The sequence below is a fragment of the Cavia porcellus genome, unplaced genomic scaffold, assembly GCF_034190915.1.
Source record: "Cavia porcellus strain 051 isolate PalLab524CR breed Dunkin Hartley unplaced genomic scaffold, mCavPor4.1 scaffold_7, whole genome shotgun sequence".
Taxonomy (NCBI): domain Eukaryota; kingdom Metazoa; phylum Chordata; class Mammalia; order Rodentia; family Caviidae; genus Cavia; species Cavia porcellus.
In genome coordinates this window covers 58,514,099-58,530,986 of record NW_026947490.1, presented here as the reverse complement: position 1 = coordinate 58,530,986, position 16,888 = coordinate 58,514,099, and the positions used below count along the sequence as shown (strand labels likewise).

The 16,888-nt window shown below is 40.0% G+C and overlaps 1 protein-coding gene across 4 annotated transcripts in view; it reads right to left on the bottom strand.

The window, feature by feature from the left end:
* The window catches only part of Ccny (cyclin Y), a 203,463-nt gene that overhangs the window by 59,815 nt on the left and 126,760 nt on the right, over positions 1-16,888 (bottom strand). For 3 of the 4 annotated variants that reach the window (XM_063253663.1, XM_003468619.5, XM_063253664.1), the window contains one exon: positions 6,257-6,331. In XM_063253663.1, coding sequence (XP_063109733.1) covers positions 6,257-6,323 — 67 coding nt within the window. In that variant the 5' untranslated portion in view covers positions 6,324-6,331. Of the gene's footprint in view, positions 1-6,256; positions 6,332-7,306; positions 7,422-16,888 lie in introns of those variants that run through there. The other variant, XM_013151242.3, reaches the window with a different exon arrangement.

Sequence of the window (16,888 nt, the reverse complement as noted above, 5' to 3'; positions counted from 1 at the left end):
GTTAACTGAAGGCTGATCTCCAACCCAGATATATAAAGACAGCTTTAATCTGGCTGAGGTAGGGCAGGGAGGTGTGGGGCCAACAAGTTGTTCTGTCACTGCCTTTCTTTTAGCTTCATAGAGACCCCACCAGGACCTGTGCTAACCAGCATGAAAACCTCCTAGAACACTGAGCAGGGAATTGCAGAGCCAGAGCAGCAATTCCCATCCTACAGAGGGCCCCAGTGCTTCAAGCCACTCAAAGAATAGTTTCTATACCTTAATTATTTCAAGAGACTCTTGTGAATCACCGATAATCCCCACCTTGAATACAGACCACAAAAAGCTTTAATTTTGTTCAAAATCATTTTTTAAAGCAAAGAAGCTCTAAACTATAAAATTAAAAGATAAAAGATGTTGCTTTCCAGTGATGACAGTTTCCATCAGGACCAAGAAAGCAAAGGACTGGAAAGCTGCTGCAGCAGGCAGCAGGCAGGCAAGTGCCTGCCTCTGCCTACCTGGGCCCACGTGTGTGACCAGCAGAGCAAGGGCCACCAGGAGCATAGGAACTAACACGTTACACAACGTAATCAGACCTTTGCTGGCAGAAAGTAAGTCCAATTTGACCGATTTGATAATGACATGAAAGATAGGTAGCGTTCTGACAAACATTTATTTAAGTCAAAAAAGAGGCTGAGGATATGAGCGTGAAAGTAGGGATTTCTTCATTTATCATGTATCTGAGTTCCTTCAGCAGGCTTGATGTTACTATAACAAAACTCTCCCTATTCTTGTGTATTCACATATACAAACAAAGTTCCTCAGCACTTACATCTCTAAAGAATGGCTTTGCCAAGGCATGAGATACACAGTTGTAATCTCAACTACTCAGGAAGCGAAGACAGGAGGATTACAAGTTCAAGGCCAGCCTGGGCAACTTATGAGACCATGTCTCAAAATAAAATGACAAGAGCTGAAGGTACAGCTCTGTGGTAGAGAAGTGCTGAGTTCAACACCAGAACCACAAAAAAGAGAAAAGGCTTTGGGCCAGGGATTTAGCTCACTGGCTCAAGTGCTTGCCCGGCAAGCATGAGGTCTTGAGTTCGATCCCTGGTAACAAAACAAAACAAAGGCTTTGAGATGATGAATACTGCTTCCTTTCCATAATAAGTAATATTCAACACAGAAGTATCTCAGTAAGATGTTTTTCCAAAATATTTTCCTTTTAGGTTTAATAATTACTTACTAACATTTTCAAATGTCTGTACTGTTTTGACTGAGGATTAATAATACCTCAATCTAAATTTTTTTAACATTTTAAACCTTATAATTACCAGAAATAAAAATTAAATTTAAGCCCATATATATATATATATATATATATATATATATATTTGTTTTGTTTGTCTTTTTGAGACAGGGTCTCGCTATGCAGTTCAGGCTGGCCTTGAGCTCACTTTGTAGCCCAGGCTGGTCTCAAACTCACAAGGATCCTCCCACCTCAGCATCCCGAGTGCTGGGATTACAGACGTGAGCCACCATGCCCGGCTAGCCCATATATTTATAAAAGCATAACATGATAAATAACTTTCAGAAATAAAAGTATGTTAAAATAGGCTAAAATTCTGTGGAGAAAATGAAATGGAAATTCAAGTGCAAGATAAAAATGGAATGACACAAGATTTCAACTTTTGTGAAACAACATATTTATGTGTTTTTAAATGACTAATGAATATCAAGTGATACTAAAATATTAACATTTTATTGGAAACACTTTTTAAAAGGTTAATTTTATTTTAAAATATCAATACTTACAATATATCAGAAGTTACATCGTTGGCTAGGATGAACAATTTTTAATATTAGCATAAAAACATGTGAGGGAGCTCACAAAGTTATTTCCCATGGTGTGTAAGAAGAAAAATGCAAATCACTAATGTGAAATCTTTGGTCTCTATGGATGCTTCAGCACGTGACTGCAAAAGCCTTCTATACCAAGTCCCAGGGAGACACAGATGACAGGCCCAGGGGCTGGACAGGAGGCTTTGCAGAATCCAGCACCCATGAAGGTGGTAAAGAGGGCAGCAGAAGACAGTCATGGGAAGCTCTGCAGGAAGAGACCCCAGAAGGACATGGGGCAGCTACTCTTGAATGCCAGATAAAAGGAGGACAAAAAGGCTGGTCCTCTCATGAAGCAAAAGTTCACTGGTTCCCATACACAAAAATATGACTTCACAAAGAAGATGGCCGCAAAATAGTTTCAATTTCATGGTTTACAAAAGGATATGCAAAAAATACATACTCATATTTTTGTTTCTAAATTTTATCTTTCCACTTTGGTTTCAGGCCACTCAAAGAGTAGTTTTTATTCCTTAATTATTTCAAGGGACGTTTGTGAGTCACAGTCAATACTGAATATAGACACACGAAAAGCTTTAGTTTTGTTCAAAATCTCTTTTTAAAGCAAAGAACTTTTAAACCGTATAATTAAAAGATAAAAGATGTTGCTTTCCTAATACTCAATAATAAGCTCTCCTAACTTTGAAAACAATGAATTAAAATGTATAAACAAAAGGAACAGATATCAGGAACTACATGGGTTCTCCCCTACAAGCAAGAACTGCACACCAAAAACAGAAGGCAGGCCTGGTTCTCTCTCACCCAGCAATTTCCTCCATCCCAAGATGAAACCTTGGTCCCTTTGTTGAATGGCTCTTTTACAAAGGAAATCTGCAAGACATATCATTTGTGCAAAGAAGTAACAGGTAACAGTCATGCTGCATTTGAATAAAACACTCAACTTCAGCCAGCTGGGGAGCTCTAATCAGTACACAGTCAGTTTTCCTGAGTTTTCCAGTCTCTTTTTGAACAAGGACAAAAAGACCTAAAGCTCTTTGATATCCACAAAGAAAAGGAATTTAACAAGCAAGAAACTCTAATGACCCTCACAGGATTTGTCTGTTAGACAAGTAGGGAGTGATGGGGGGGGGGGGTAGAAAGAAGGCCGGTGGAGGAGGAGAGCAAGCCACAAACACTGGAGAGCTACATAACTAGTACAAACAGCAGCTGCCCTAATATAACTATCAGCACTCAACAATGGCTTCCTATCCTAACACTTGATGTCAGCCACAGAAGGAGCACATCAACCTTAAAGAGAAGTCATCGGATTCAGAAGAAAGGAAACTAACAGGTGCTGTGGACCTTACTGTCTCAGATTACAAGATTTTTCCAATTAATCGAGCGGATGAAAAACAGAACTGGGATCTGCTCTAGTACTCCTAGAAGTGTGAGAAAAGTTAAGTATGGAAAAGTAAGTTTATACAGGTGAAGAATTCTCACAGTCAGGTCAAGTATGCTTCTAGGTGGCATCTTTCTTTCTACCAGCTAGGTTGTACATTCATGAGGCACTCAAAGATGGAGACCCAGTATCAATGTGCTCTTTTCTCTTAGGGCAGCAGACTCAGCACTGGCTTATATACCACAATACAGTTCAGACTCTGAAAAAGCATTTATCAGTTAAGGTGGCAATTCACTGAAGGTCCATTTAAATCATCTTGAGGGCTCAAGATCTTCATAGAGGAAGAGACTTGAAGACAAAAAAGAACTGTGTGTCAAAGACAGAGGGGGAAATCCAGGCACCTAAAAAGAGTATAAAACAAGTGGCGAAGACAAAGAACTACAAGCATTTCACTATGGCTGAAGTACACAGGTAGCAAGACGAGACAGAGTACAATGACAGAGGCTTTGTCACAAAGAGCCTTGAGTATCTGCAACCCAATCCCTAGGCAACTGGGGAGTAATTAAAAGAGTGGTAGTAAACTGGACGTGATGGTGGTGTGCACCTGTAACCCCTCGCTGAGAAGAGGCAGCATGATGAGTGTGAGGCCTGCCTGAGCAAGCGCAGTCTCACCCCACTCCCTCCAATATGCTTTTAAGTAAGCAAAGGCACAATCACATCTGATTTACAAAGCCTTTCTTCATCTGATATATAGACTCAGCAGCAACACAGACACAGGCCTACAGAGGGACAAACTCAAAAGCAGGGAGACACAACTAGGGACTGTTACAGTAAGGCAAGAGAGAAACTGAGTCCAAACCAAGGTGGCAGGCAAGAGAATGGAAAAGAAAAAGTCACTGGCCAAAGAAGATAAAACTCAAGACTCCCTGAAGTACATAAATATGAGGGTGTGCCGGTAAATGCCTAACAGTTTCTTAAAAAAAGAAAATGAAAAGAATGTACAGTCTTTGCAAAGTTCTATGGTGCAGGTGCTCCTATAGGATATCTCTTAACAAAGAACAAATCAGCCCCAGCATCAGAACCAGTAAGTGAGAATTGGGAACAGGGATGAGTCTAGGAAAAGTCAAATCCTTCTGGCTTAAGGACACAAACAGGATAGGAAATGCAGTTCATTCCATCTAAGAAACATTGAATAAGAGGAACCTACAGCCTTCATTGTAAGGATGTCCACCAGGTATACAGGCATGAGGGTGTTCAACTCTGCAGAGAAAAATCTGGTTAGGCTCAGATGACACAAATGCCACGTGTACAGATCAGAAAGATGTGAGGCTAAGAGACAGAACACTGGGAATATGACAATTATAAGAGTTAATGGAGAAAAAGCTTATTAAAACATTTGAGAAGCAGCTTATAGGAAGGACCTCTCAGGTCCAATTTGCCAGCCAGTACTCTGACAATCATTTCACCAAAAAGTAATTCATTAAAGTTACTTATTTTTAAAAACTTATTTCTTTTAATTAGGGAAAAATGATTATTTATTAGATGGACTTGTCTTCGGCAAATTGGCCTGTTTGAACACAGGAAGCCAAGAGTGGGAGTTTCACGAAACTTCAACAAATTGTGGTAGCACAGAAGTGGTCTACAGTTGCAGAAAGGAAAATGCCCTGGGGTAACCTCACTCTCCACACTCTGGGAAGGGTCCAATAGGGAAGTGGTGGGAGAGAAACAGCAGAGGTGGTGTTGGAGATGTCACTGGACAGAAAGCAGAGGGAAACAATCCTAGGAGGACTGGGAGGAGACAATATTGGTTATGTTTTTTCTTTTGGTTGCAACCTGTTAGATTTAACTATGTTTACATTGTGGAGAAATCTAACATTTTTACATTGAAGCAATAAACAAACTTCAAAGTAATTAAAACCCTAATATTCCAGTCAAAGAAGGGAAATGTGACGAAGAGGAAATGGGAGGGGCAGGATATATGCTCCTGAGCTATTTCTGGAACAATTCTTCTTCTGTAAGATCATTTCCTTTCACCAGGACAATCAAGGTATGTGTCATCCACTCAGAGACTCTGAAATGATTTCATGAAAAACTGGAAAAACATTTTCTGAATAATGCTGGTCTGTCTCTGAGTTCACAGTAAGCAAGTACCAAATCTAAAGGCAAGTAGCCTTCCTGGTTACTTCTACCACACCAAGCTCTTTACATTTCTAAAATTGTTTTTGACCCTCATTTTTCATTGTCCCAAGCCTGCATTCTCATGGTCACTTTCCTTCGCAGGCAATAATCTATCCTCCTCAATGGCTTCCCATTTCACTAGGAAAAAATGACGCTGTTTTTCTGGAAGGTGTGGGGGGTGACCCCAATTCAAATTTTACTTTGCAAGTATGGGATACCTACCTGATTTATTCTTTTCCTTGGAAATATTTTCAAGAAAATATGCAGAAATCAAGTTAGCAGCCCACTTAATTAAAGATCACCAGTTTTATATATATATTATACCTCACCAAACTGTTACCTAACCATTACTGAGGAGCTATTCTTATATATACTCTTTTGACAGATATCCTTACCAAGAAGATCTGATTTTTATGTAAATTTTATCCTATTTCTCTTGTAACAAAGGGCTCTAAAGTTAGCGCTCAAGGATATAAAAGAGATTATTAATGATGCTTTTACATAAGGCTTATTTTTCTTTTCTTTTTACACAAACAACTGATCTTTTGAAAATTTATCCAACTACTCACAATTAAAGAGAAGTTTATGACTCTCAGAACTGAAACTACTGCTATGCAATGTATGTAGATCCCTATAATCCAGGTAAATGGCAAAATAGTTGCTTCAAATGTGAAATTCCAAAAAGTATAATGAAAGGAAAAAAAAAACAAAGGTAGCCTCCAAGAAACAATATATTTAGGGTAATTAAAGGACTTTCCATTCTACACCGAAAAATCAAATCTAGTGGAAAATTAAGACTTATACTCTCAACACAAATTATTTTAGTTGTTGTTTAAAAGATACAATAAATTAGAAACCTACCGTCCGTCTGAGATTTACTGAGGAATATTGTGCTGGCCCGAGGATGATCTGAAGGATTGAATTCCATGTTCAAATCTTTCAAAGAAAGAAAAAGAAGTTATATGAATTACCATCTGGTAATTAGAACCAAGATTAATTTTCAATTTTTTCAACTTCAAGTTGCTAATACATTTTTAAATTCTGGCAACCTACAGTTATCGTATTAATAGATGCTTTCGGTTCAGTTGAGAACACTGCTATTTAGAAATCTGAAAACTACGTACATGAAAATTAGAGGCTTGATTAGAGCTCTGTTAGCCTAAAACTCCGTTTTCTTTTTTAAAAGTTGCTTTGTACCCAAGAGACCAGAAAATAACAGGACAAAGTTATCAGCAACTCAACTGCACAGTTATGTAAGTGGTAGTTCCTAGTCAAAGATGATTAAAATAATGAATCTCAACTAGTCAGGCTGATTAGTACCCATATATTCTACTTACTGATAATAACTTTGAAAGACAAACTGTATACTTTGGCTTACAGTGAACACTGTATACAGGCCATTTGTGGACCTAATCTGGGCCACGTTCTGTTTGACCTAAACTTTAAAAAAAAAAAAAAAAGCCAACATAAAAACCAAGAATTTTCAAACATACATCACAAAAGGAAAATACCGATTCCCAGCTCCTTTACTGAATCAGTTCCTTTGGCAGCACCAGGCTCCCCTGGATGAGACCCCACTCCCTGGGTACCAGTCCTTGTTCTGCCACCGAGGCACTTGGCTCTGTAGTCCCTGCTTCAGAGCCGCTCCCTCCAACCATTAGGAGATGGTCGGTACAGTATAAATGACTCAGAATCCCAACACAGAAGAGCTTATAGCAGTTTATTAACAACAAAAACCCAAACTAACTCCATTGGAAATGAATGGTGAAGCAAACAAAGAAAACTGAGGCAAGGAGAGGAAAGACAGAAGACAAAAATCCCTGGGGTCAGAAGGATCTCCCAATCTACTTATGGGATCAGAGCGAAAACTATGAGATAAATTATTTCAACAAATACACAAAGTAATCTTACCGACAATAAAAATGCATCCTTATCTTTAGCAGCTAATCAAACTGAAGATAAATGGAAGGGAAGCCAAGGAATGTCATCACTAGAGGACAATGAGACACTTATCCATACAGAGTTATCCTCAGCACACCCTGACATGAAGCCGGGTTTCCCATTTCCCCTGATCACTTCCTGGACCACAGTTCCCAACCATTCACTGGGAATCTGATTAAAGAAACACCTATTAAATCTTAAACACAAGCTACAGCAATTAACTTCTGATATCAATTAAGTTACATACCTATTAAGTTACAATGAATTCTACAGTGAAACAAGGATTTAATGCAAGCAGAAATGACAAAATTTTTCAATTTTCTTCAATTTGAATTAGATAAAATTAGATAAGTCTTCTTAGGGGGTTTCCTGCTTAACTATGATCTCGTTACTAAAGCAGATGAAGAAAGTAGATGAAAGGAGAAGGAAGAAAGAAAGAAATGAAGGCCTAAGGAAGGAAGGAAATGGGGAGAGGGGAAAGGCTGGGCAAGGTCCCGCGAATCTGAGACACTGAAGCGGGAGGGTGACAAACTCAAGCCAGGCTTGAGCAACCTTTGTGAGATCCTTGCCTCAAAATAAAAATGTAAAACAAATGGGATGCAGCTCTGTGTGAAGACCCCAGGTTCAACACCCAGTAACAGAAGAAAGAGGAGGAAGGTGGGGAAGAGAAAGTAGAGAAGGGTTAAATAACAAATGTGCTACTAAATTTCTTGAGAGATAGGTTGCTAGGGGGCAAACATGTAACGCTAAGTAGAATGGATGCTGTTAAGTCCTGGAGCCTTGAAAACCACATGAACCTTATAACCTTGTTTCCTTTCTTCCTTCCCCACCTCCCCCACCTCCCCCACAGACAAGCATCAACAGAAACAGAAAGACTCTGTGTTGGTGGGGCAATACCAAGAACTCTGTCCCAGGGCAATGTTAGTTGTTCCCAACACCAAGTCTGACTTGCTGATCAAACTAGTTTTCATTAAGACTCCCTTCATTGTAACAATGTATCAGCAGGAGTTTCCTGAAGTAGGGGTTCCCTGTTTGAAGTCAAAAATACACTGGTACTTAAAGTTGAGCTCCTGTTCCTAAACCCAAAATGCCGTGGAAGACAAAGTCCTGGCTCTTTGAAGACTTTTGAGTTTTTACCATAATCTTCACAAGTCCTCAAAATTACAAAGACAGGAGACATCACAGATCCCAAGAGAGGCTTCCAATAATTGCGCATCTGTTAAATAATAATATATGTAGATGGTGAAATGCTATCTACCAGCAAAAAATCATGTGAAGAATATTTTAGTGACAAAGAAACTGAGCCTGTATGCCATTAAGTGAAGAAAGCAGTACAAGATCACTTTGGGAAATAGATACAGGAATAGAAAACATATCCAAAGGGATACACACCAATATTTGGTTACCTCTGAATAATGCAGTTGGGGTTTTGTTTTGCCTTTCCCATGTTTTCTATATTTTCTTCACTGAGCACACTTGCTAGTGTTCCCAAGAGATGCTCCAGTTCCCTCGAGACTATGGCTATTGGACCCTTTCCTGATGTCAATGGGGACTCACAAGCATGAGATAAGTCTCCCACCAGCACTGTTCACCTGGTCTAGGAACTCCTGAGAAAAACATCAGATCAGAGTGACCTCTGCGGTACCTCATCAGGCAGCCACTGCTGCTGCTGTCAATCTTCCTTCACACTTTCAGCAGGGCCAACAGGAAAAGGAGAGGAAACCTGCTTTTCCTTTTGCAGGGAAACAAAGTAGCAGGAATTTGTTTCATGGTTTCCTTATAAAAGTGCAATATACAGACAAGGCCACATCACAATTCCACTATCACTGTAATGCTCATCATGTCATAAGTGGCTTCTTGATGGATGACAGTCAAGTCTCACCTCTACCTGATTCAGTGCTGCTGAATAAGCCTGTGGGGTTAGGTGACACGTCAGTATTGAAGTCTGTGGTAGTTACAGATGAGGGGAGTGAGCTGAGAAAGGTTAAGTGTCCAGCTAGGCCATGTCCAGACTCTGGCCCCTGGCTCAAGCCCAGAGCTTTTCCCTGCCCGGCCACACCTGGCCCCAGACCCTGGCTGTCCCAGAAGCATAGGACCTGCATTAGGGGTGAAGTTCAGGCTGACACTGAAAGAAACCAGAAGTCCTAAAAGCTGAGTTCACACAACAAACAAGGTTCCTCTGTTTCCCCCTAGAGGATCCAGATGGAGATAACCAAGTTCTCAAACAAAGAAAAGTTAGGGAATTTTCTGCTTCTGAACACAAAGGCAACTGAGGGACTCTTCTGAGATCATCAGCTAGTTATTATTTCAAAACATGGAACAACATTTTCGTGAGCTTCTTATACATTACTTTGAAATAGCTTTTGGGCTAGTTTGCACTTTTCTCCAGTCCTAAGGCAGAATTTATATGTCACAGATTTATACTCTGTAATGGAAAGAATAAAGTTGTGAAATTCAATGCCAGGTGCAAGCCAATGCGCTACCTTTGCCCACAAAAAATCTGAGAACTGATTTCTTTCATTCTGTAAAACATGAAAGTGGGTGCTATAGTTTGCACGTGTTTGTGTGGGGTCTCCCAAACTTTCCTGTATCCTCTTCATTTTGAAGTATTATGGGGGCAGAAACTTAATTCAACTATGTGCCTTCAGGTGATTAGCATTAGATAAACCTATTAGAATCTTCCTTATTGAATCCTGGTGGCTAAGAAGAAAATGTGAAATCAAAAAGGCTATCTACACAGGTTCCCTGTTTCTGCCAGAAAGAAGGACATCACCAAATGTGGCCCACAGACCTTGTACTAGAACTGTTTGCCAAAATAAATCTCTTTTATTTATAAAGTAGCCTGTCTCAGGTACTTCATTAATAAAAAACATTCACATAGCCCAGCTTATAGGGAACCAATCTAATGTTTATAAAGGTGGAATACAAAGAAATGCAGAACTGCCAGGCGGTTCCTAGGATTTAAATCTAAGAGAAAAGCCCCAGTTACTGAGATGAAATGTGGTTATTACAACATTGGCTTTGCCATGGTAATATCAACTCTTCAGGGAACTTTAATGGGAAAAGACAGCATTCTCATAAGCCAACCAGAATAAACCTAAAACGTCACTCAAACTTAACAGTCTGGATTTAAGCACAGCAAGTTACTTCAAACATAAAGGAAAACAATACCCTCCCTCACTGCAGAGTCAAAAAAAAAAAAAAAAAAAAAAAAAGAAAAAGAGATTACCCCCCCCCCAACATGCATGAGTTGACAAAGTCACAAAAGGGCAGTGGCAACAACTCAGAGAATGCTTCCAAATGACAAAGTGAAGAGAATACTGAAGGGATTTTTTTTTTTGAGATAGGATCTAGCTGTGTAGCCCAGGCTGGACTCAAACTGACAGTGATCCTCTTGACTCAGGCTCCCAAGTACTGGGATTACAGGTGCACCCCACCACACTCAGATGGAATATTGAGTTTAAAATCTGATAATATAAATGAACCTCACAGCTAAAAAATGCTAACCACTGTGCTAAAGTCAGCAAAGTGAAAATTTAAACATTGACTGTCCATTTTATACTTCCAAATCAATCCTACACCTTGCAAACCCGGAGTTTCACAAAGCCCCAGCCCTCCTGCCAGACCTGCAGTCCTAAAGCACAGACACCTTGGTCTTCAGACCTGCTCCCAAACTCTTATAAGTATCTCATATGCAAATTTATCTGGAAGAAGAAGTAATAGCTATCAAGTTTCCATAGAGCTGCCCTTTGAGACATGTTAACAGAACTCTTGCCTTCCTTGAAGAGTAAAGTGGTCCAGGACTACTTCCATTTCCTTAAAATAGGAATTATTTGCAGCGATGAGTTAGGTAGTGACCATGGGGAAGCTAGCACTTCTGCCCCCAGGCAGGGCAGCTCTTGGCCAGCCCCTGGGAGGACACAAACGTGTGAGACATGGAGTATCCTACACACATATGCTTCACCAGGTCGGGGAGACAAGCTGCACCAGAACCCATGATCAACCGCTGAGTAAGTGCGAACGAAATCCTTGACTGAAACCTGTGAGACAAGGGTAAGACAAAACACTAGAGCCAAAGCTGAACATGGGACTCTTACCAAGAGTCAAACACTGTGTTTTTCCCTCTGGCAAAGCTTCTCAATTAAGTTCAAAGTAGAACAAATATGCACTGAGTCCAACTATATACTAGGCATTGCATTAAATCCTGTTGATATCAAAAGACTATTTCATAATAGTAATCAACTCTGGGTCATTAACTTTCCTTTTCATGGTCACAGGAATGCAACTGCATTCTCAAAGTGCTAAAGTTAACTGACAGACAAAATGTACTTAACTGACTTTAAAATGCATATTATTTTATCACATATTTACCTTTATAATTACATTTTGATGGGCTACAATAGCAATTTATTAGAGCACTACTACTGGAAGGCTGTCAAAGTTAGCAGAACCTGCTATAGTTTTCACTTTTATTCATTAAATAATCACTAAAAACATGTAGGTACTGGGAACTGTTGAGTTTCACATACTGAGTGAACTAAAGTGAATAAAACAGACTAGAGCATTCTTCTAAGCTGAAGGTGTGTGGTACTGGTGGAGAAAAGAAAAAATCCATCAAAGGTGACTCTACAAAATCTATAATCCACATTCATAAAGCTGAAAATGATCTCTCATGGTAGGATAAAAATAACACTTTTATAATGTGAAAGACCTAGATTTGAATTTATCCATTAGCTCTATGGTCTCAGGCAAACAGTGATACTATACCCAATCTGACTTTCCTTACTTGTAAAGAGGGCTAATGTCTAATTTAAGAAGACTCCTGAGAAGACTAAAGTTACATGTACAGTATAAAGCAGAAAATAAGATGTCTGTCATGCAAGACATGCCATATATACAATGGCTATTAAAAAAGCATTATGCCACAAGATCTAGCTTAGTGTTAGAGAAACAAAACTCTCACTACACATAAGCTAAACTTAGAATACAATCTGTATTCATCTTCATTCAACAGTTTCTGTTCTCTAAAGAGAACTGGCTTGAAACTGATGTTCAAAACTTCAGAATTTTCCAACCTCCTAAAACAAGGGCACGAATCAGCCTCTGAAGCAATAATATCTTACGAGAAAAAGGCAATTTTAAGGCATGCCACAGAATTCACTGCAGTGACTTCAATCTAATACTTAGGAAGTAGCGTTTCAGCTACTGCTTCTTTATGACCATATCTATTTAAGACAGGGTCAACAGCATGCTTGTTTAAGGGTTACTGCTACACTGTAAGGTGACAACTGACTACTTCACGTTACTATCATTCATGTTTCATCCAAACTCAGAGAATTACAGGATCCCTTTATTCAAATGTCAAATGAATACCATGCTTGTTCAACAGCATAATTTAGCAATATCATCCTGTGTCAGACGGCCTAATATGCTTCTGTCATTTCCACAGAGGTCACAATAACAATGGCCCACGACTGCTCATCTCAGCTTCTAAACCAGTACCCAAGTTTACTCAAGAGTTTTATAAAGAATGCACATAATAAAACAATGTCAAGGAAAAGCTGGAGACATTATCTATCATTGATGACCTGGAAAACTAGTAAGAAGAAAATAGAAAAGTAAAGCAAGGCTTACAATATATCAATTTGCATGACACCAACATATCGCACCTTCTACTTCTCTTCTCTGCCCTTTCAAATCTCATGATCATCAGTGCTTCAGCAAGTCATCCAAGTTATCCTGTGTCATCAGGTTGGCCATCTGGGTCTAGAGAACGTTAGTGAGCAAAGTCCACAGGATTCAAAGATTCTGTGATTCCTTGATAGCTTTTAGAACTTTGTGATAAAATGTCAACTTCACAGGCACAGTGGCACACCTCTGCTACCCCAGCACTTGGGAAGCCGAAGCAGGACAACTGCACAGAGGGACCCTGTCTCAAAAAAAAAAAAAAAAAGGAAGAAGAAAGTGGGCAGAGGAGAGGAGAGGGGAGGGGAGGGGAGAGGAGAGGAGAGGAAAAAGAGAACAAAGGTAGTGTTATGGAAAAGCCTCATGCAGACACAGGTGGGGCTTTTTCTTGGATGGCTGGATCTAGAGTGCGCAACGCTGGAACTGACTTAGAGTTGTAATGCCAGGTTCAAGGGCACTAGAATTAAAAATGTAAGTGCTACCTGCCCTAAGTAACCTGGATAAGACATCCGGGACAGAAAGATTTGTGACTGTCTCTTGGCCTTCAGCCTGCCACAAACCTGTTTCTCCTCTGTGATGCCTACCTGTCATACCATCTTGCCTTGGTACCAGTCAATTATGGACTGAAATCTCTGCAAACCTTTCCTCCCTTAACTTTGGACATCAGGTACTGTATGTCAGCAACTAAGACAGACAGACAAGAAGGCAGACAGAACTTCAATTTGGAGGCTGTGATTAGCTGACAATCTCAAGATTAACCTCAGAAGGTATTCCTGGGCATGGAACATAGCTCAGTGGCATAGCGCCTACCTGGCAAGCACAAGGTCCTGAGTTTAAACCCTCCTTCCCAGTAAACCTTCCTTCCCAAAAAGGGGTATTTCTAAATCTCACTATATCCTACCATTAAACAAATACTTGATATGGTCAAAAATCAGATTGGCACTTGTTACTATTGTTCTACTGCCTTGAAAATCCATGATCATCTCCCTTTGCTAGCGATAGTAAGACTAAATCAATAACTGTCTCATTGGTTTGGTATAGGAAGCTGCGGCCAGGCAAGCCTCAATCCCAGCAGCCCACATTGGCACCCTAGTTACAGCAATTCCATGGTTGCAATGGCAGCAGACTGACAGTAGTACAATTCTTGCTAATTCTGAAGCTATTGCTTCTACTTCTGATGATTTCAAGTTTATTCATTTAATTCTCATAATACACTTAGATTTGGTTATTTTCTATCATTAGTCTGTTAGCTGCCTGTGTCCCTGTGGGAAACGTGTGTGTGTGTGTGTGTCTCAGTATTTGTCTCTAAGTCACATATCTATGTTTGTGGGCATCCCAGCCCCCCTCCACGGATGCATTCAGTGCCTGGATGTACATGCATCTCTCTAGATGCATACATCTGACCTACATTCATCTACTCCCTGTCTCTGTATCCCCATCTTTATCTTTTTCCAACCTGCTCTCAGTGTCTCACACTCCTTTTATCGTCCTAAAACTGTGTATTTCTCCCTTCCCTTCCTTCTTCATCTGCTTTCTCTTCTGTACCTAATATTCTATTTTAAAATATAGAACCATTTTGAACCCGGCAATGTGGTGCACACGTGTAATCCCAGCACCCGGGAGGCCCTCCGGGGCTAGTAAGTTTGGGCCTTCAATTTGGAGGCTGTGATTAGTTTGACTATGTGTCAAAAGCCTGTCTCAAACCAACCAACTAAATCAACATATAAATCACTTTTAAGAGAACTCAAAAAAAAAAGATAAACACTCTACTGTTAAAACTAAAGGCTAGGGCTGGGGATTCAGCTCAGCGGCATAAGCACCTGCCTTGCAAGCACAGGATCATGAGTTCGATCCCTGGTACCGACATAAATAAATAAATAAAAATAAATAAAGACATTTAAAAAAATGATAAAAAAAAAAAAAAACCTAAAGCCTAAACTGTGTTGCCAATATCCCTGAGAAAAGAGACCAGAACTACTCACTTTACAAGCATTAGACATTATAAGGAATCCGTTCAAGTGCCTACAAGAGTAGGACAACCAAGCAAGATAAATGACCTGAGGCTCTAATCAGAGACCAAAGTCTTCAACCATTAACAATGGCAATAAGCATCAGGTCATCCTTCCTAATGCAGGAATGAAAGTGGGATCTGGCTACATGTAATTCAACACTGCGTAAGAGGTTCAGGCTAATACATGGCATGCATGCTGCACTGGCTGCTTGTATCACTGAAAGCTCTAAAAAGGCTCCCATCACTGTTCTTCTAGCCAGTCCTACAGGACAATAAAAACCACAGACAACCAACTTACTGGACTGGAAAGAAACAACTGTTATCCACATAAAATCATCTACACAGAAAATACAAGGGGCTTTAAAAATTTAACACTGGTAAGTACAATATAAATTCACATGTAGAAATGAATTTCACACCTTTATCTTAGCAATGGTGCACAAGTAAAGGAGCAATGCCATTCCCTTTAATTTGGGCATGTTTAGAAATCTGTGGAGACCCTTCTGGCTATCACAGTGACAACTGGGTGCTACTCTTCTGTACCATTATCCCACATAATGAAAAGCCTCTTACTTATACCACACACACACACACACACACACACACACACATACACACACTGTCAGTAAGGGTCCCATGGGTAGCACTGATGGGACATGATCCAGGCTTTACTAGTAGTAAGAGGAGAGATGGCTCTACAGAGTAGATGAGATTTTAAGAAGCCTGAGGGATAGCTGGATATTTATTTTGAGGAACTTGATCAGCAGGGGTGTTTTTCCAGCCAGACAGAGGATAGGAAAAGATAGACCGAGAAAAGCTTATTAAGGATCAGTAAAGAGAAGACACTGGGTAGCTGAGGAAGAAAAGCTGCAGGAAAGATACAACCTGGAGCAGATTTGTGGAGAGCCTTGAGTATCACACGAAAAGCTGTATTTTTCCTGTAGACAAAAAGGGATAAGCCACTGAAATATTCCCACAATTCAAATTTGACTGGTGGTATTTACGGTTAGAAAAACTCCTAGTGAAAGAAAACTATTTCAAGATGAAGTAACAAGAAACATATATGGTGGCCTCACTGGGTCTTGTGAGGATGAGAGGGGCAATGCAGGTTACAGCCAACAGGGTTTACAGACCACACGAGGGCTAAGCAGGCCTAAATCCAATGGATGCAGCACCCTAAGAGAGGGACAGATTTTACATGTGTAAAATCCAAATGGTCAAAAATAATCAACAAATAACATGAAAGAAATGATCAAATGAAATTATTCTTAACAACTTAAGGTAGGAAATAAGAAAAACTAGCAAGGATCAACCATTAACTCAAATATACATGAACTCAAAGATAAGGAATCTTCTAGCAACCAGCCTCTCCTAAGAGACATGAGTTAGCACTATCCTTGAAACAGGAAAAATACCACTCAAGTTACTGATATTTTAATTGCAGACAAATGACTAAGGTCTTTTAACTGTGAGCAGTTCTGCCAGAATCTGCTTTTGTAGGCAACTAAAAGGGTTTGAGCTGATACCCTGAAAGCTAAAGAGACATTTGAGTTTGTCATGGTTTATGTGGGTGGCCCCCAGGACTTATGCATTTGCATTATGCATTTGTGATTGGTTCATTATCCAGCGCTTGGATTGGGGGTGTGAGTACTATACCAGCCTAGGGGTGGAGCCAGGATGTAATGTAATGGCAGGAAGAAGGTGTGTATCTCTCTTGCCATTTCCGCCTTGCTACTTGCAGCCGCAGCCGCAGCCATGAACTGAGGCCCTTCCATGCCCGTCTGCCTTGGAGCCAACTGAGTATGGACTGAACAAGAATGTAAGAAATAAACCTTTCCTTCCCTAACTTAGGGCAT